The sequence below is a fragment of the Salvia hispanica genome, chromosome 2 (assembly GCF_029641045.1).
Source record: "Salvia hispanica isolate PSC_SH4W2 chromosome 2, Shi_PSC_v1, whole genome shotgun sequence".
Lineage (NCBI taxonomy): Eukaryota > Viridiplantae > Streptophyta > Magnoliopsida > Lamiales > Lamiaceae > Salvia > Salvia hispanica.
Window position 1 is genome coordinate 48,618,890 of NC_142693.1, and position 21,394 is coordinate 48,640,283.

General features: G+C 35.9%; 1 protein-coding gene and 1 long non-coding RNA gene across 2 annotated transcripts; both read left to right on the forward strand.

Annotated features, from left to right (window-relative positions):
• Positions 1-11,649: 11,649 nt before the first annotated feature.
• LOC125202372 (uncharacterized) lies at positions 11,650-14,852 on the forward strand. Its single transcript, XM_048100755.2, has 7 exons — positions 11,650-13,243; positions 13,327-13,417; positions 13,488-13,645; positions 13,711-13,762; positions 13,845-13,954; positions 14,031-14,124; positions 14,193-14,852. Exons 1-7 carry the CDS (start codon positions 11,813-11,815, stop codon positions 14,801-14,803), a joined length of 2,547 nt encoding a protein of 848 aa, XP_047956712.1. The 5' UTR covers positions 11,650-11,812; the 3' UTR covers positions 14,804-14,852.
• A 3,113-nt stretch (positions 14,853-17,965) lies between these two features.
• LOC148932585 (uncharacterized) lies at positions 17,966-19,448 on the forward strand. The gene is made up of 2 exons (XR_016134867.1): positions 17,966-18,109; positions 18,474-19,448. It is a non-coding gene; the product is annotated as an uncharacterized LOC148932585 (long non-coding RNA).
• Positions 19,449-21,394: the final 1,946 nt, after the last annotated feature.

Consider the following 21,394-nt stretch of genomic DNA (forward strand, 5'->3'; position numbering starts at 1 on the left):
ACGACTTTGGTTATACAATTCCAATTTTCTATTTAATATCCGTTTTGTTTTTACTTTGTTTCTTCCTTAAGTAATTCTGATGCTGCATGATTGAGTGACACAATCATGTAATATTTAATATAACTTGCTTCATAACTGTGAGAGTGTTCTAGCGAGTTAGGTTCACTTAGTAGACGCTATAGTTAGCTTCCCTTAAAACAGCACTGTAAATTGAGAATGAGGACTTTTCAAGGGTCTTAGGAGCTTTTTGGAGTTACGTGTTAGGATTGAAAACCCTAATCGTGTAATCAAGTTTGTATTGCATGAGCATAAGCTAGGCGACTCGTCCTATCAAAGTAATAATTGTGCTAGGGTATTGTAGTTTGAAATTTGTATAACTATAACTGTGAACGCACATCCCTGGAATTCCCTTATTTCTATATTTTATCTCTGTGTTTTAATTGCAATTAGTTGTTATTTACTTTCAATTGTTTTCTATTTTCAAAATTTCCCAAAAACTTTCAGTTTTCCAAATAGTATTTGAGTTCTAGTAGAGGATAGACACTTTGTGTTCGTCTTCCCCGTGTTCGATATCCGGTACTGACCTTTAGCTATACTATATATACTCTGTATACTTGCAGGTTTATTTAGTGCTAAAAAATAGTGCATCAATATGTCACCAAAGAAAAACATCAACAAAAATATAGATCATAACAAATACTCCCGGATAATTTTATCTCATTTTTCCATTTTGGTCCGTCCCATATAATTTGTCTCATTTCACTTTTTTCATTTTTGGTAGTGGACTCCATATTCCACTAACTCATTCATACTCACATTTTTTTATAAAACTAATATATAAAAGTAGGACCCGCATTCCATTAAATTTTTCAACTCACTTTTCATTACATTTCTTAAAATCCGTGCTCGGTCAAAGTGGGATGAATTATCCGGGACGGAGGGAGTATATGAATTAATTTACAATTAATGAGAGACGTAGGGCGGCTGCCCTTTCTCTTCTTGGTGACACATGTTCATGAAAATTAAAATGCATATGCAACTTATTTATGAGTTATATAGAAGAATCAATTAATATAATGGATGTAAAACATTTGCAAAGAATAGAGTTTCTCGGTGACAGTTATTTGACGGAATCACTGTGTGGAAGACGTAACTTGGGAAAATGAAGAAAAGACGAAAAAGATGTACACACACTTGTTTATGAGTAAGTGATTTAAATGGATATGTTATTTTAAAAAGAAATGAATTTTTCGGATAAAATTCTTAAAGGTGGGAAGATTGTGACATCCCTAACCCGAAATGTGCATTTTATAACAAATTAGCATATTTTATTGTCATTGCATATTATATTATTGTTAATATTGTAGATATATTAAGTGGGTATCATCGGAAGCGGGTACCTTATTATGCTATATCATATTTTATCAGTAGATATTTTACTTTAATAAATAAATTAAGTAATGTTTATTATTTATATATATTAAAATATTTGTTACTATAACATGCAGTAATATCAAAATAATAAATATTAGTAACTGTGTAGTAAATTAAAAGATAAGATGGTAGAGATTAAATTCTTATACATGCAGTTGTACGCATCTTTTCCTAGTGAAATAAATAGGATACTTATGTGAAATTAAAAGGTTCAAGTTATGCTTTTTTTTAGAGCAGCTAATATATATGGCGGGGTGCGTTAAAATAACAACACTCTTAAAATGGCACTGTGACACCAGACTGCAATATTATATATGCTAGACTGCAGTATAAACGCTAGACTGCAATCTACAACAATTTATAGATTGCAGTCCAGCGTATTGGATGTTGCAGCTAGTGCATTGGATATTGCAGGCCGCGTCACCTTGCAGTGTAGAGTATTGGATATTGCAGTGTAGAGTATTGGATGTTGCAGTCCGCGTAAATTTACCCTTGCGAATTTTTTATGATTGTCATATGGCAGCTGATTATTCGTCCACGTGTACAAATGATTGGCTAGAAATGGTGATATGGTGTTATTTTAAGATAGATTGTCATTTTAACACATCCCTATAGTTGTGTAAATATATAAAATATATATTTCTAAATATGTGTATTTAAAAAGAAAGAGTGCATGAAAATATATATATATATATACACGTGTATGCTTAATACACATCTTTTGTAAATGAGATGACATTTTGGTAGATGTCTATGCAGGTTTGTGTTAAAATGACAACCCCTCTTAAAGTGACACCGTGACAACACTTATACAGTAATATTATAAACGCTACACAGCAATATTCAATACGCTAGATTGCTGTCTAGCGTGTTGGATATTGTTGTCCAAGAAAAATTGCTATATAGTGTACAACATATTGTTGGCAGTCTCTTTTAACTTCTTTTTTTGCCACATGGCAGCTTATTATTGTTGGCAGTCTTCTTTTAACTTCTTTTAATAGATAATCTTGAAGAAGAGAAAAAAAAAGAAAATATATTAAATCTATTCACACTAAGTCGGTCTTATATTTTATAAAATGGACAATCCTGCTAGACAAAATACATACTCCCTCCGTACCATTAAATATATGTAATATTTGGGAACCGACGCGAGTTTTTATATAGTGTTATTTTTTGAGTTAATGAAAAAAGAGTAAAGTAAGAGAGATAAAAAGTAGAGATAAAGATGTTTCCATTTAAACAACATTTCATTTTTAATGGGACAAACTAAAGAGGAAAACATTTCATTTCTAATGGGATAGAGTGAGTATTAGTTTTCAATAGTAAAAGGGGGAGAAAAAAATCGAGAGAAATGAGGAGGAAGGAAATTAAAAAGGAAAAACGAAAATTGACAGAGAGAAGAGAATATGGAATCCAGAAAGAAATAAATTCATGGTTTGAACATATGATCGAAAGCTGTAAATCAGGAGACAGAATTGGGAGTTAGAGTTGATTTTCTGTTGATTATCAGGTATGTATGTACCATACTTTTAATTTTACATGTGTTATGCGGTTGATTGTTATGTGCTGAATTTAAATGAGTAATTGAATTATATGGTGTGAAACTAATATGAATATGTTTTATATACTGTGTTAGAATCATTTGGTGGAATGAGAAATGGATATGTGAATGGTGCAATGGACATGTTTTTATATAGTATTAGAATTATCTGCATCATTAGATTAAAGAGGAGATGTGACAGTCTTGCACTGGGTATGATGTCAATGATAATGGAAATAGACCTACGGGTCATATACAATGATAATGGACCTACGGGTCAGTGGAAATATATGCAAAGAGGGACCTTCATGGAAATGTCAAATTAAAGAGGGGCCTTCGTTGAAAGGTCAAAATGCAAAGAGGGGCCTTCGTGAAAAGGTCAAATCAAAGAGGGACCTCGTGGAAAGGTCAAATAATTAAAAGGGATGGAAATCCCGGGCAGATAACAGACTTGATTTGTCACAGAATAATAAAGAAGAACATAGAGGCATATGCATATGGATATGAAATTAATTATGATATTTATTGCTTATGGTTATATACGTTGGTGAAATAATGTGTTTGGTACTTGTGTGATGTGAAATAGAAGGTAAAAATTATATATTCTGAGTTGTGACTCATTTAAACCACTAATAATAATTTTTTTCAATAGTAAGTTGTAAGTACGTCAGAAGGGTTGGGGTGTGACAGAAACCATGGAAATAAAATTAATCTTTCATAGTGATCTACAATGTATCATAACTTTATCAATCAGAGGTTGAAATCATTGAGGCATTTGCCAAATTTGGTTGTTCACACTGTTCACAAAGGAAAATATTTCTTGTAATTGCAATATAGGGTATGTAGTTGACTTTTGTTTGAAGTTCTTATCTACATATGGAAGCAAATTGGCCTAATGGAGAAGATAGTGTCATCGCAGGACGATGAAAGTGTTGGAGACGATTAGCGGATAAGATGAAAGCTATTGAAGATATATGGAGGCTGACGGAGAGCTACATGAGCATAAACGATTATGGATTCTATTTATTATAAAAATTTTCATTTCTTGGTTGCATTCTTATCAATTATTTTTTTATTACTGAAGTTGATTAATTGTCTATTATTAATCGATTCTCTATTAACAAAATAATTGAATGTTGAATGGTTAGTAATTAAACGATTAATGAACAATATAATTAATTTAAATGGTAAATATTACTCCCTCCGTCCCTGAAAAGTATGAACTGTTTCCTTTTTATTCCATTCCTATAAAGTACTCGATGAAATTTCTAATTTTAAAAACTTCTTTCTCTCTAATGAGGTTTTTTATTCCATCCCTATGAATACTCCATGAAATTTATAATTTTAAAAACTATTTCTCTCTAATGAGGTGAGACACATTCTCCACTAAAAATACTTTAAAAACTTTTTTTTCTATCTCTCTCTTACTTTCCAATTATGCATTAAAATCCGTGCTAACCAAATGTTCATCTCTTTGGGGACCAAGAGAGTAAATTAAAATTTCAACAGTATTATAAAAATTTATAAGACAATATGGGAAGCGATTTTGATTTTACAACATTACCAAAACTTATTAATAACATAGATTGCTTCATAACTAATGTTATTCTTGTGTTTATATTAGTGATTTAAAAACTTCATATACTTCTAAATTGTATGAAGAAAATGAAAGAACTGGCAGCGGAAGCGTGCGGTGTTTTAACAAATAAATCAGATAATCAAGTGAACTATTTAGCAGATTATTTAGACAAATTCTATTCGTGCAATTATTATATGTTTCATGCTCATAACTCAAATAAATCATGCTTTAGAATAATTGAAACATAAAACATGCTTTCCTACGGTTTAGCTATTTTACCTTGAGGATTCTCCAAAGAATCGAAGATAGCTAGCGCCTTCTCCACGTGAAGATCTTCAGTACTAAATCACGGATCTTCTGTCTGATTTCCGGACTGCAAACTAATATCAGGGTGGTCTGATCTCACCAGAATACTAGGACTTAAATAAAGAAGACGGAAAACCTATCTCACGGAGGATAGGAAAAATCGCCCCTCTTCTAGAGAGAGTGGGGGATGAAAATTTGGAAGAAAATAATGTCTATTTTCTGTCTCCTTTATTCTCATGTTTATAATAAGTCACATATTGGGTCCAGGCAGGGATCTATGGAAGGTTTTGGATATGGGCTCCTCCAATTAGCTTTTCACTAATTAAATTGAACCCCAATTTAATATAAGCTTTTAATTGGAATATTACGAGCAGCCACTACTAAAGTAATATTGCAATCCTCATCCAAATCCGAAATTATAAGTAATCTGTAACAGCCCGGCATTTTAGGGTATAATAAATACGGCGACTGCTACCTAGGCGGACTTAAATGCAACAAGAGCGTAGGCTAGGGTTTCATTTAAAGGTATTGACCAGAGTAATCAATGAACTATTTAAGAAATAAGACAACGGCTTAAGCAAGAAAAATCAATAGATGAATAGATATCATAATTATGCTCAAAGGTCAAGGGTTTAATGTAAATCCAACAAAAACGCATTATGTCTCGATATTCTAAACAATAATGAAATAGTTCAAAAACGATGATACTAAGTTCCATGTTTAGCAGAAGCAACCAAGAGAAAAGTGAAGAACATGTATGAAGACACAACTCCACTTGATGTTTCAAACGATCATATCATTATTCAATTTATTAGCTCAACACCGCCACGAGCTCGTCACTGCTCAACCTGCACATAGGGAAAACACATGCAGGGCTGAGTATTTTAAACATACTCAGTGGACTTATGCCAAAACATTTTAAGTAGATATGCCATCCTTACCATAGTGAACTCGAGTTTGCATTTATAAAAGAATATCATCGAGTATCACAAAAATAGTTTCACAGACTGGCCAGTCAAACAATACCTCCCATTTTCTCATCAATCAACCATTCCATAGTGTGACGAAAGTGTGGCCACACTATTCGCCCATGAGACCGGCCGACTAGCAAGGACGGCTCCCGATCCCAACTGTGTACACTAGCCTGATAGGGTTTGCTGCCCTACTCAGACCCGAATTCGTTTTTATAGCCCTATAGCCTAATGGAGCGGACTCACAATCTAGGCATCAGGCGCACAATAATATCAAAACAATCATAGGCATGGCATAACGATTTATACCACCCTTATAACTCCACAATCATAATTTTGGCAATAAGAGAGTTTAGTGAATAAAGCCCACCTCGATTCCTTAGATCACAAGTATGTTCTTCTTCTTGCTATCACTCCGTGAGCGCGAGTTAACACCTTTAATTTATGTGTATCACAAGTAAGTCTCAATCATTGATCAAAATCATGCATGTTCCCAACGTTTCCCTTTTCCCATTAATTCATTTTAATAACACCATTCAAAATCAAAGTATGATTATCATGTCACTTTTATTCGCACCACAACTCCCGATCTATCATCAAAATATGTCACGCATGAGTGTTTCACAACACACGTCACACGCACATACACAACACACGTGCACGCACACCGAGGCATGCCCACACACACACACACACACGCATCCCATATTCATCAATTGTTTCAGTCATTCTAAATGGGGTTTCAATCATTCTAAATGCATGAGGACACAAGAACACCGATTAATCAGTAGATGAAGAAAGATTAATATAGAAAATACCTTTTTCGATAGAACGAACGGTAGAAAAAAAGTAATAGCCTTGATTCTTCAAAGATTCTTGAATTTCAACTTCAATTCTTCTCCAAGAGATGAAGAAATAATGGAGAAAAGTAGAAGAAAACTTTGAGAGAGTGGGGAGAGAGAAAGATCGACGTGATGAGAGGGGGGGGCGGTTTTTCTTTGATCTAGGGTTTAGGTTTTCACTCTTATTTATTGAGTGCAAGATATAATCCCATAATAAAATAAATAAAAGATTTGGAAGAGATATGGGATAGTAGTTGGCGTGATTTTAGAGAGAACAATAGGGGAATTCGAATTTCATGCTATTTAATTAGCATATGATTAAATTTGGATATTATACGGAGTAGGATAAAATACCACGGAGTAGAATAAAAATAATAATCTCCCCAATTAAATAGGAAAGTGGCGTTTTTTTATTGATTCTCTACAAAGAATCAATTTCAAATATTATTTAAAATAAGATATGGCAAGATCTCCTTAGATATGGTAAGATATGCTAGGATATTTGAATTTATTTATGGAAGAGAATAAATAAGGGATCAAATAATATAATAATAAAATCCCTTCTCCCATAAAATATGGGGATTTTCGAAAATCACCCTAGTGTAGCCTAGGGTCGAAATTTGCATGGAATAAATAAGGAATATTTGGGCTTTGAATTTAATTTGGATAATTATCCCAAGCAATAATTAAATCCAAGAAAAATAGAATTTCTTTTCCACAAAATAGGAGCGTCGAAAATTCCATGTAAATAAACAGTGCTCCTATTTAATTCTCACTCATCCCTTAGGAAAATAATTCACCACAATATTATTTCACCCCGTATCAACGTATTCACATATTCGCATCATAAAATCCACCATTCAAATTTCACCGCCACGTCACATTTTCAACAACTTTGACCATTCCACGGCCACGTCATATTTTCCACAATATTGACTATTCAATAGCCACGTCATATATTCAACAAGTTTGACTATTCAACTCCAACTCAACTCCAAATCGCAACTAGGGCGCAAAGATACATGCAATTAAATCACTCATCAATTAATCCACATACTTTATAGAATTAAAAGCATTTAATGCAAAAATTTTATATCTTGAAAATTAGGGTTCGAAAAAGTGGGATGCTACATAATCCATGTTTCCATTGCTAGTTATTTATTTCCCGTGCTTAAGATAGAAACATCCATTAATTTATTAGTGTCTGCTATGGACTTAATTAATTAATATCTTATTAATTCCAAGAGTGGACTCAACAAGAAATGCTTATTTATTATTCGTAGAGTAATCAAACTTCAACTAGCTAGGTTTCGAATAATAAGGCCTTATTCCGAGCTTCTCTTGAGGATGTTATCAAACGAGACTCACCTCGCGCACGAATCAATATAATAGAAATCCTAGCACCGCTAGATATAAATCACCACTACCTAATATACCTGGTTTATTGGGTTGCGAAAAACTCGTACCATTTGGTAAGTCAAAGTAGTGCATAATACATATCGTATGCTCAATGCTAACGTACATTGATTAAAAAATAATAATTATCAAGATCTTGTTTTTCAGTAGATAGCATAAAGACTTGTCTTGCTGTTAGATCTAATTCAGTGATATACCACACCAATGTCATCTTATTTCAATAAGGCTTAGAAATATGCGGACTGACATTGCAACCGTTCACGATAGGTAGTCTAAGCCTATCTAGGTTGTGAAATTCTTATTTTTCTTTGTTCAGAACTGACCGTGTTACCTTAAAGTGGACGACGCCCATAATCGGTCTACTAAAACAAAGACTTAGAATTTGGTAAGTTACTTACACATTTAAACATATAATAAACATCCATTAAATGTAAAACATAACAACATATGGCAAAAATAATCTGTTTTATTCCTTGGAAAATAAAATAAGAGTTTTTACAGTATTCAATCACTCGAAAAGTGATTTCTAGTATACAAACTCTAACAGAAAATTCCATAGGTCGTGCAACACAAGGAGGTGATACTGATACTAGTTTTATAATAGAATGTGCTTGTAATGAGCTAGGTGAATGGTGGAGTCTAAGGGTGTGTATTCGGTGTTTGGTTCGGTTTTTTGGCTAAAACCGAGCCAAACCAAAAAACTGAAATTTTTCTAAAATCGAAACCAATCTAATCAAAAATCGAAAACTAAAAAACTGAAAACCGAACTATGAAAACTGAACAAGACCAAAAAATCAAAATTGTGCAAAACATATAAAAAAAACTGAAAATATATAAAATACTAATAAAAACAAAGCCTACAATTATATAACAGGGCTTGAATGGTAGCCCTGTTAGCCCATGAAAATCTACTGTTTAAACAAACTAACTGGTGATTGGTAGCCTTGAAACACTTGCTGAAGATCCGGTATAAACAATGCGTGTTTCATGATTCCTCCATTTACTAACACAAGAGTTGCTATAACTCTATCTCTTCCAAAACCTGGTATAGTGAAGGAGGCAAATTGCTAAAACCTTGAAAACACTGTTCTTTCTCGTTCAAAACACTCACTACGGCTACACAAAGAAGGAAGAACACCCGTCGAGCAAATTGGTGTTGTGGAGTTGGGGATGCGGCGAGCAAATTTCCACGGCGGGCAGCGGGGAGGTAATGTGCCGATCAGTCGACCAAGAATAAGGAAAAACGGGGGCTGAGGCGGCGGCAGTGGAAGAAAATTTGGTGAGTTTCGCCGGAAATTTTTGAGATTGGAATCAGCTAGAGAGAGTAAGACGAAGGAGATGGCCAATATGAGGAAATTATTTTTTTATTTCCTTTCAGATCTTGTATTTCTCTATTTAATTTTTATTGTTTGAGAGGGTGAATTTTTGTGTGATATTTTAAGATTAAATTGAATTGTCTGAAACTTTACGTGTCAAAAGCAATCTTAGGGCGTTTTAGTCAATAGATAAATTATACATGGGTAGAATTGTCTCTTCATTTGTTTTATTTTATGATACAAAATTGAACCAAACATAGTACACAATATTTTCATAGTTTAATAAACTTCTACCAAACGCTATAAAGTGGACAAATTTTCTAACCATAAAACCTTGAATAGCATCATATCTGTAAACTCTTGAAAACACTAATGGTGAACCAATCACACAATCTATATTTAAATAAAGGCCTAACCACTTAATTTATACTCCATATAACACAACAAAATAAAAAATTAATACCTTCGTCCCAACTAAAATGAGTCGTATTCATTTTTGGGATGTCCCAACTAAGTTGAGTTATTTCTTTTTTAAACAAAAACCAAATACCCAATCACTCTTACTTTATTTCACTATCTACTTCACTCTCTCTTTATCTTTCCTATTTTATTCATCTCCTACTTTTCAACACAATTTCTTAATCTCCGTGCCCAAAAGTTATGTCTCAACTTAATTGGGACGGAGGGAGTAATTAAAATGTTCTTGAATTAAAAAATTCTACAAAATGAATGGAAGAGAGAGAAATATTAAAAGATCGAGATTGAAGAAATCCACAAACTTTTTACGGAAAATCTCGTATACTCAAATAAATTTGAGAGGTGTTTATGTTATTCTTATAAATATACAAGAACATTCATGATATTAAGTCATCATCAAACACACACACATAAAAGGTATGGAGCAGCTGGAACAGTGGAATGTAGGAGGAGTTTTGAGAGAAGTGAGAACGGTGGAGAAGAGAATCGTGGAAGCCTTAAGGCGTTGAGAGGTGGGGAATCAAGGGATAGAAAAGAGGAGGTGACGTCGTGGAAGCGTGATGGTGTGGAGGAGAAGAGAAATGGTGATTTCTGGTGGTGAATGAAATTGGAGGCGGAGTCCCCTTTCAATTCTCACTTGATATGTATCAGGGTTAGGTTTTTTTTCATATAGTAATATAATATATTAAAAAATTTAGGTTATTCGGTTTTTTTTTTTGTTTTTTTTTCTTCGTCCGAACCGAACTGAAAAATCGAATACCGAACTGAACCGAAAAATCGAGTAAAACCGAACCGTATTTTAAAATTTGATTTGGATCGGTTCGGATTTTGTTTTTTTTTCTAACCTCTAGTGGAGTCCATTTACTTAAAATGAAAAAAAAAAGATAAATAAGACTTTAAATTGCAGACATCCTAGAATAACAAAATGAGATTATTTTAGGGACGAAGGGAGTGTGGTAAAATGTACTCCCTCCGTCCGTGATTAAATGTCTCATATTTGATCGACATGGGCTTTAAGAAATTGTTTTAGAAAAGCTAGTGGAATGTGAGACCTACTTTTATATATTGGTTTTATAATAAAATGTGGGTGAAATGTGTTAATGGAATGTAGGCTCTCACTTATCAAATACTCCCTCCGTTCCGTGGTAGTTGAGTCATTTTGTCATTTCGGTACATTCCATAGTAGTTGAGTCATTTCCTTTTATAGTAAAAGTCAACACATTTCTTATCTCTTCCTTTACTCTCTCTTAATTTATTCTTTCTTCATCTCTCTACCTTTTCACTTTTTACTCTATTCTTCCTTTATTTAACCCACTTCACACAATTTTCCTTAAATCCCGTGCCGAAAAGAAATGCCTCTACTACCGCCGAACGGAGGGAGTATAGTTTAAATGAAATGAGATATTTATTGATGGACGGACGGAAAAGGAAAAATGAGACATTTAGTGACGGACGGGGGGAGTAGTTTCACGTTACGCGCCCCTATGACTATATATTTATATATGTATCAGAAAATTAGGTGGTTTAGATCTTAACAAAATGAAAAGTTGCATACAACTAGCGCACCACCCACTTATTAATAATGGAATATATCTAAAGTCACATTGTATAAAAATATAGTATAAGAGTTATACACATAAATAAATTATTGATTACCAACTCGATTCATGAATACTATTAATCATTGGAATATAGACGTGAAGAGATGTTTGAGTTAAGAAAAGCATTGACCAGTTGTTTTCTTTATCTTTTACACTGCCAATTTCTAAACAAAAAAAATGTAACGTCTTGTATTTCATTCTCTCCTAGTTTTCCTCCCTTCCTTTCCTCCTCATTTCCGGCCCCTGCACTCTCATTTGGTCGGAGATTCACCAAAATTCTTAAACTATTTTTCCTATCATTGCAAAAATCCATACACAATTCCTAGACACATGCAATGTGCATCAATGGCGCGTCGAAGGAAACTCACCATGAATTGGGAAGGCCTCGGAGACGACGAAGAAGACGACCGTTTCTTCGAGACCCGGGAACGAATATCATGTGCCAATCCTTTGGATTTGGCTTCTGACATGGACGAGTTTGAGGATAGCCGAATGTCGTTCACTTCGACTATTTCCTCGGCCTCCTCAGTCGAAAGCAGCTATGACGCGAGGGCGAATCCTTCGTTTATGTTGGCTAGCTATGACATGTGGACGTCCGAGCCGGGTGATATCAGGGAACGGAGGAAGCGCCTCCTACAAGGCATGGGCCTCGCCAGCAGCAAAGACATGCTCCGGATGGCTAGCACCAAGACTACACGTGCCAAAGTCGATCCTTGTACACCGAGAGCAGTTGATTCTGCTTCTCCTTCAACATCTTTGCATCCAAGCGCAATTGTGTTCGGAAGATCTCGGTCGGACAGTGACATAGATGTAAGAACAAGACAGAGGAAAGAAGAGTTAGTTGGTAGTGTATTAAAGCAAAGACTCATCAGGACATCATCCGCGCCAAGCAAAGGCTTGTGTCAATACTCCAGTGATGTTAACAGATCATCACAACGGAACAAGCACTCGTTCGATTCCTTCTTTCTGATAAAGAACCTGGACACCGGTAAGGAGTTTATTGTGAAGGAGTACAACGAAGAGGGGATGTGGAATAAGCTGAGTGATGTTGAGACGGGGAAGCAGCTAACGATAGAGGAGTTCGAGAAGGCTGTTGGGCAGTCGCGGGTTGTGAAGGAGCTGATGAGGCGGCAGAACAAGGGACACGACCACGATGCTAGGAAATTGAACCACAACAAGTATTTCACAAAAAGTTTCAGAAATAGCAAGAGAAAGGGAGCTGCATTACTTAAAAATATCAAGGTTGCAGCAAGTTCAAAAAACCTGAAAGAACATGAGCAGCAGCAGCAGCAGCAGCTTTGTTCGGAAGAGAATAAGGCAGGCTCTCAATGGGTGAAAACTCGCCAACACGGCAAGTCCTACAGAGAATTCACAGCGCTGCATGTCTCTCAAGAAATACAAGCTCATGAGGGCTCCATATGGGTCATCAGATTCAGTAAAAATGCTCGCTTCCTGGCAACTGCAGGAGAAGACAAGCTAATACATGTTTGGGAAGTGCAGGATTGTGAAATTATGCCGAATTCAGCCAGCAGCACCACACCCGTTCATCCTATGACTAGAACGGCCTCAGACTGCCCTCAACTTGCAGATATTACGCCCATGCCGTCCAAGAAGAAGAGTATAATTAATAGGAAAAAAGCAAACTCCATCCCCGACTACGTCAATGTGCCAGAGACTGTCTTTGCCCTTTCTGAAAAACCACTCTGCACATTCCAAGGTCACCAAGATGATGTATTGGACCTATCATGGTCTACATCTCAGGTATAATTTTGAGTTTATTCGTTTTAATTCGTAAATAAGATGAAAAACAACATCATTTAACATAATTTGAGAATATATTGCAGCTATTGCTTTCATCATCTATGGACAAGACAGTGAGGCTGTGGGATCTGGAAACAAAGAGTTGTTTGAAGACGTTTGCACACAATGACTATGGTAAGATGCCAAAATTATACGCAATTAATTTTACCAAATCAATTTTTGCTAACAAGTCCAGATATGGCAGTAACTTGCATACAGTTCAATCCAGTAGATGACGACTACTTTATAAGCGGTTCACTAGATGCAAAGGTTAGGATCTGGAATGTACCTGACCGCCAGGTTGTAGACTGGTCAGACTCTCGTGAAATGGTCACTGCTGCCAGCTACACTCCCGATGGCCAGGTACCCACTAGTTTTGGAGTACATAAACTTCAAATACATGTCTAATTTGTAATTTACTTCTGAAGGGTGCTGTCATTGGTTCTCAAGAAGGGATGTGTCGATTTTATAGTATTGATGGTTAGTAACACGGTTCACTCAAATCATATAGTAACAAATATATATCAGCGATGCCTTATCAAAAGTGTATTTTATTTCTCAGACTACAAATTGGAACATACCGTGGATATCCAGATGAAGACAAAGTCTCAAGCAAAAAAACTCCCTGGTTTTCATCCTCAGGCCCCAGCCAAAAAGATCACCGGTTTTCAGGTAACTCAACTTCATGCCTCAACTCCTGTGTTTCGTTTAACAAACTATCATGCATTTCTGTGTCTACACTCTACAGTATGCCCCTTGGAATCAATCTGAAGTGCTCATTACCTCTACTGATTCTCGAATTCGAATATACAACGGAGAGGACATGATCCAAAAATTTAGAGGTATGTATGTATGTTTCCATATCATATCCAATAAGAAGTTCTTTGTTTCACCATTTTATCAACCACAGGGTCTCGTAACACTTGTAGCCAGAGCGCGGCTAGCTTCAGTCCAGACGGAAGGCACGTCATTAGTGCTAGTGAAGACTCTCAGGTTTATATATGGAAGGTCGGAGAGTCCAAAAATCCAAGTGGGGGAAAGAAGAGTAAACTTACTGTAAAGGCATACGAGCACTTCCATTGTAAAGATGTAACCGTCGCAGTTGCATGGCCCGGGGGGAGCACGGCGAATGAACCACCATCTGTAGAAATACATTCAAAGAGGCATTCAAAATTGTTAGTAGACACAAGTAAAAGAAGGAATTTGCCCCCACTACCCAAGAAAAATGAGGATATTCCAAATTGTGAAGACGATGATCATTCTCCTCCCGTAGATCCTGGAATTGGAGTTATTAACACATCCAGATCTTTGTCTGCCTCCGTAAGTAATCACGAATCACCACCACCGTCTGCCTTAGGTGCTACACGATCCCAATCTTTGTCCTCCCACTCTTTTTGTCATATTGGAGGTCAGACGGCTCAGGCCACAGCATGGGGCATGGTCATAGTCACAGCAAGTTTAGAAGGTGAGATCAGAGTCTACCAAAATTTTGGGCTGCCTCGGAAAGTACGTTCTCTTTAGGATTAGTAATTACATATTCTGTATTGTCAGTACCATAAATATACTACCTTCCCACAAACAAGCTCCAGCAAAACCATACACATTAAAGGAACAAACGTGGCATTATCACAAAATCTCCTTGCATTCTGGATGATGAAAGGATTATCAGATATGTAATACGACATCTTATTGAAATATGTTTTAATTCATATCCAATCAAACTTATTATAAGACTAAATCTTTATAAGAAAATCAGCACCCTCAACAAGCGTGACGCCCACTAACCAGCCTGCAAATGCGCATCAATTAGAACTGTTTAATATTTTTATTAAAAAAATCCGAAAATGCAGAAATAATAAAAAAATTCCCACTTCCCCAAATACTACCGTTTTTTCTTCATTTTTTTACTCCAAAATTCATCCTCTTTCATCCGTAAATACCACAAATCTTAACCAAAAAAACTTTTCCATTCTCCATCTCAAATTTTTCTAACAACAATTGTGCAAACATGTCCAGCCAACAACCCCCGCGCAACTCCGGTGGCTGGGACAATTGGAGCCAGTGGAGCACGCCTACGCTAGATATACCCCAGCCGGGCTACTCCGGATAGACAAAGCTCGGCAACTCCGGACGTGTACCCAACCTTACACGCGGACTTGCAGAACGCCCCCCTAGGGGCAATTTTGGTGGACGCCCTGATGCAGCCGTTGTCCCAAATCCAAGAGTGCAACAACGCCCCCGGGGATGGCTCCAATTTGTCGGAATTCAACATCGACACTCCGTACAGTCCGGTTGAGATCGATAAATTATTCGAGGGGTGTGTTAGCACCTCAGAAGATCTCTTGCACTTGTTTGAACCAACCACTCTGGAAAGATGATTTGGGTAAGGATCACCCAAAGATACAACGCAAAATGGTCGTCTGGAAATGTGCAGCGCAACGTAAGTATGCTAAGTAATCATTTTGTCCAAGCTTGCGAGCAAATCCAAAAATTCAACGGGTGGTACATCAATGAAATAAGGACGAGCGGCAGCGGAACGATCAAAGCCGACATTATGACTGCGGTCATGTCGAGACCCGTCAAGCATGTCTATACTTGGAAGAAGGTTCGCCATCTGGATAATTGGGCGGGTGGCATCCAATCTTCCTCGGACTCCACCTCCAAATGGTCGAGGTCGCAAGCTAGTTTGCTGGAGCTCATTTGGCCTTTTTGCACCGCCGTCCACCTGGGAGGAAAGCAGCGAAAGCTAGCTGCATGGGTAGACATAGCCAAGCCCAAGTGCCCCCCCAAGGTCCACCCCCTCCTATCCCTCCTATCCCTCCTACTCCTAATCCACACACCTTATTAGGCTATATGCATTCTCCACTTAGCACTGACACGTCTCGATGAATCCGCAACATGTTGTGCTTGTGCATGACCAGATAATTGACGCCCTCCAACCTCAATTCATACCGCCCCAGTCGCCGCAGTCATTTTTTTGTTTTTGAGACCCGAATTATGTATGTAAATTTTTATTTTAGGATTTAAATTATGCAATTTTTAATTTCTAGGATTTTCAAATAATGCAGTTTTTAATTTTTAGTATTTAAATTATGTAACTTCTAATTTTTTTAGAACTTGTAATGTCATTTTTGAGTTTTTCTAATGAAGTATTATTATTAATGAAATTTTTTTTATTAATTGTACTATTGTGGAAGTAATGGATTGTTCAATGCGTTGTGAACTTCTTAGTTAGGGGATGGAAAAAAAAACGTGGGTAGGGGTCCATTAATAGTGTATGGCATTCTTTAGTTAAAGAATGCCAGTGTGAATGCTATTATGAATCATGTCAAACGGGTATTCGCTGAATCATGTCAAACGGGTATCCGCTGCAACTATTTACATTACGCTTAAACTTATTTTTAAATATATGTCACATTAAAAAAGTAATTTAACTTCAACTATTTGCATAAAATTCAAACTCAAAAAGAATATTTTATATTCATATATTGGTTATACTTTGTTAATCATACCTACATACTTATTTAAATTATACATTAATCATACAACACTTTATCAACAATTAATGCTCCCTCTGTCCAGCGTTACGGAAGAGCCGAGTTTGTGTCTTGGTTACTAGCTAGTTTACCTTGTTTTAACAGATAATATGCACAAATTAATTGTTAATGTGCAAAAAAATAGTATAAATTCACACAAGAGGTGTAACGCCCCACTTTTCTGAACCCTAATTTTCGAATCATAAAATTTTGCATTAAATGCTTTCAGTGCTATGAAGTATGTGGATTAAATGATGAGTGAATTAATTGCATGATTTCTTTATGACCTAATTGCGACTTGGAGTTGAGATTTATGTGAATAGTCAAATATGTTGAGTATATGACGTGAATGTTGAATAGTCAAAGATGTGAAATATATGACGTGGCTGTTGAAAGGTCAATGTGTTGAGAATATGAGGTGAAAGTGAAAATGATTGAAGTTTGTGACATTACTGTATGAATATTTGATGCGGGGTGAAATATATTGGGGAGAATCTTTTCCTAAGAGATGAGTGAGATTAAATAGGAGCATCAGTATTTAATTGGAATTTTCGACCCCTATTATTGTTGGAGAAGAAATCCTATTTTTCTTGTATTTAATTAATTGCTTGGGATAATTATCCAAATTAAATCCAAAGTCCGATTATCCTCTATTTCTTCCATGAAATTTTCGACCCCTATGCTTATACATGGAGATTTCGAAAATCTCCTATTTAAGGGAAGAAGGAATTGTTTATTATATTATTTGATTCCTTATTTATTTCCTTCCATGAATAAATATAAATATCCTAGCAAATCTTACCATATCCTACTTAAATTAGGATTTGAATTTAATTCCTTGTGGGAGAATATATAAAAATCGCCTACTCTCTATTTATTGGGAGGATTTATTATTTTTATTTTGCTCCGTGTTATTTTATTCTAATCCGTGAAATACCAAATTAAATCATATGCTAATTAAATAGCATATAATTCGAATACTCCTTATTTTCTCTATACAATTCACGCCAACTTCCACCACCAAATCATCCCAAATCTTTTATTTATTTAATTATGAGATTTAATTATCATACTCTATATATACATGGGAGAAAACCTAACCCTAGCCACTAAACTACACGCCTACTCCCTCTCTCCCTCACGCCTTTTCTCTCCTACTCTCTCTCAATTTTTCTTCTATTATTCTCCAATTATTCCTCATCTTTTGAGAAGAATTCAAGTTGAAGCCTCAAGAATTGTTGAAGAACCAAGATTATACTTTGTTTCTACCGATCGTTTCTATCAAGAAGAGGTATTTGATCTATCTTTTCTCATCTAACCAATTAAACGGTGTTCTTGTACCCTCACGCATATAGATCGAGTGAAAAGGGGAAACAATTGATGAATGGGAAGTGATGTACGTGTGTATGTGTGTGCATCAGTGTGCGTGCGTGTGTGTTTGTGTGTGTGCGTGTGATGTGTGTGGAAGAACACTCATGCGTGACATGATTTGATGATAGATCTGGAGTTGTAGTGCGAATGAAATTGATATGATGAGCATGTCTAGATTTTGAATGATAATATAAAACGAATCGATGGGAAAAGGGAAACATTGGGGACATGCATGATTTTTGAATCGATGATTGAGACTGATTTGTGATACACATAATTTAAAGGTGATAACTTGCGCTCTCAACGTGATAGCAAGGGGAAGAGAGTGCTTGAGATCTAAGCCGTCGAGATGGGCTTTCTTTTAAAATAAGGACAACGTCCTAAATCTTTATTGATGAGAATGAAATATGTGATATCATGCCGTGATTTGTTTTGTCGTGCCTATCCCTTGTGGCTCTGTGACAAACACGGATTTTGCATATTTTTAAGGGCTAGATTTGACTCGTTTTAAATGTCAATCATGCAAATTTTGTTCTTAAATTGCATATGGTATACATTTGGTATTTTTAATGTGTTTGTTGATAAATGATAGAAAAAGATAGAAAAAGGTGCAAAAAGACCAAGGTGCAGTAGCCTCTGTTCGAGCCCATTCTTCCAGCGAGTTTGAAGTCCAATCGGAGTTTGAATTTCCGCTTAATTCATATCATTCTCTTCGTCTTCGAAAGAGCTTCGCGTGGACATCTCGCACGTCTCAATCGGAGTTTTGTGGAGAAAGTTATGACTATTCTACGGACATTGCGCAGTGCAGTCAAAGCTGACGGAAATTAGGCGAAAATTCAAGGAAGGAATAAATTATTGCTCAAATCTCTCCTATTAATTGAAGAATTCGAAAAAAATATCTTTTATATTTCTTGGAGGATAATTTTTACCATTCCTAAACCCTTTTTCTAGCCTATAAATATCCAAACCTAATTCACAATCTCCATCTCAGAACCTCCAATCCTTTCCCCTCTACACATTCTTCCATTCCATATTCCACACATCAATTCATCCATCTTGCATTGGAGCGGAGCTCTGCAGATCCAGGCAAGAGAGACTGAAGATTGAAGATTCAACCTTGGGTTTTATCTATTTCTTTCATGTCTAGTACTTTTATTGATTTTTACTACTTGTCTATGAGTAGTTAAATATCTTTTGTATGGTTTTTGGTGAAGACTATTATGAACATGTTTTGATTTATTGAATTGAACTTTTTCCTAGCTCTTGTGATTGTTTTGCTTGTTCTTGTGCTTTTATTGTTCTTTTGTCTGGCCAACTGTAGAACTATGTCCGTTTAACTAGATTAATCGAGAGATAGCTAGTTTTACGTGGTAAAAGGAACGGGTACAACACATAGGTTTATCTGCACTCGAGAGAGGGGACCCTTTGTGAGGGGCTTGAGTGTTAGGAACTTAAGGAGTTAGAATCTAATCTATTAGAAGGAGACTTTGATAGTTAGAGTCTAATCTACTGGATAGGTACACTCGAGAGGGGGCTTATCTGATAATCGCGACTTTCCTAACAATCTTGGAGACACATAAAGGTAAAGATTCTATGAGATTAATCATCACTAGGTTATATTAGTTGGGTCCTAAAACTCTACATTCTTTAGCCTGTTTTGTATTATTTTATTTTATTTTATTTATTTATATTTATGTCTAGTTTATAAAACCAAAAACCAAAAATAATATGTGTCTCTAGATAGTATATGACGCTTAGTATATGATAGACAGTTGCAATCTTATTCCCCGTGTTCGATATCCCGGTACTGACCTTTAGCTATACTAGATCTACCCTGTAAACTTGCAGGTATTTTTAGTGCTAATAAATAGTGCATCACTCTGCCACTATTAATTAAATCGAATTCGGATCCTCGTAGAGCCGCAAACCGTACTTGGATTAGTGTACACCAATGTTAGACCGTGTGCCGGCGTACGGGTTGGCTGGTCTAGTGACCTGGTTTGCGGCCGCATTCCTTGTCATGTAGAATGAGGATATGGTAAGCGTCGATGAGAAAAAGGGTTGCGCGATCGTGATTTTTGAATGCAGGAATATTTTGGTGCCTCGGGCATTTCTAAATATAAAACCCCGATGGACACTTGAAAATGGCATGATAAATAATATTTTGATAAAATTGTTTTCGGCATGAGTCCACTAGGTATCTTTATAGTACTCAGCCCTGCATGTGGTTTCCCTATGTGCAGGTTGAGCGGCGACGAGCGGTTGGCGGTGTTGAGCAAGTTAATTGAATAATATGGTCGTTTTGAAACTCCGAGTGTAGTTGTGACTTCATACATGACTTCACTCTTCTCTTGGATGCTTCCGCTGAAACATGAAACTTCTTATCTTTTGATTGAGTTTGAAACTATTTCATTTTGTTTAGAATATTGAGACATGATACATTTTGGATCACAATAAGCCCCTGTCGTTTTGAGCATAAATTTTGATATCTATTCTTCGTTGAATTTCATTGCTAAGCCGTTACTTTTATTGTTTTAATTGTTCATTAAATACTTTGGTCAAACCCTTTTAATGAAACTCTAGCTTATGTTCTTTGTTGCATTTAAGTCCGCCTAGGTCGCGATCGCCCGCATTTATTATACCCTCCTAGAAGGGCGGTCGTGCAAGAGGTGTGATGCACTTTTTTTAACACTAAATAAACCTGCAAGTATACAGAGTATATTTAATATAGCTAATGGTCAGTTTCGGATATCAAGCACATGGAAAACTATCATAGACTATGTACCTTCTACTAAGCTTCTTCTACTATTCAGAAAAATGAAATTTTGGTTTTTGAAAATAAAAGATGTAAACACAAGAGCAAATAACAATTACAGATAAAAACACAGAGATTAAACAGATGAGATAAGAGAATTCCAGGGGTGTGCTTTCACAGTTATGGTGAATCAAAGTTAATATGACGTCTTTGAAATTATTGCTTGAAGTGTGAAATGATGTATATACATGAACGTGATAGTGCTTAATGCGACTATGCCGAATATAATGAATATTGTTATGCACGAAAATTTGTATTTGGCTCGATAGAGAATTTCTGCGAATATATGTTGAACTGCTATGAGTTTGGATAGATATAATTCTATATGATCGGGAATGCATAAGTATTGTGAAACGTGAAGCATGATTGTGATTACTTGGCTGCTACGAA

Bases quoted from the DNA above. Each gene is read 5' to 3' on its own strand.
- LOC125202372 (XM_048100755.2), top strand. From the start codon at position 11,813: ATGCAATGTGCATCAATGGCGCGTCGAAGGAAACTCACCATGAATTGG. The intron at 13,646-13,710 runs GTACCCACTAGT...TTACTTCTGAAG, and splicing joins GCTACACTCCCGATGGCCAG to GGTGCTGTCATTGGTTCTCA. The intron at 14,125-14,192 runs GTATGTATGTAT...TATCAACCACAG, and splicing joins CATGATCCAAAAATTTAGAG to GGTCTCGTAACACTTGTAGC.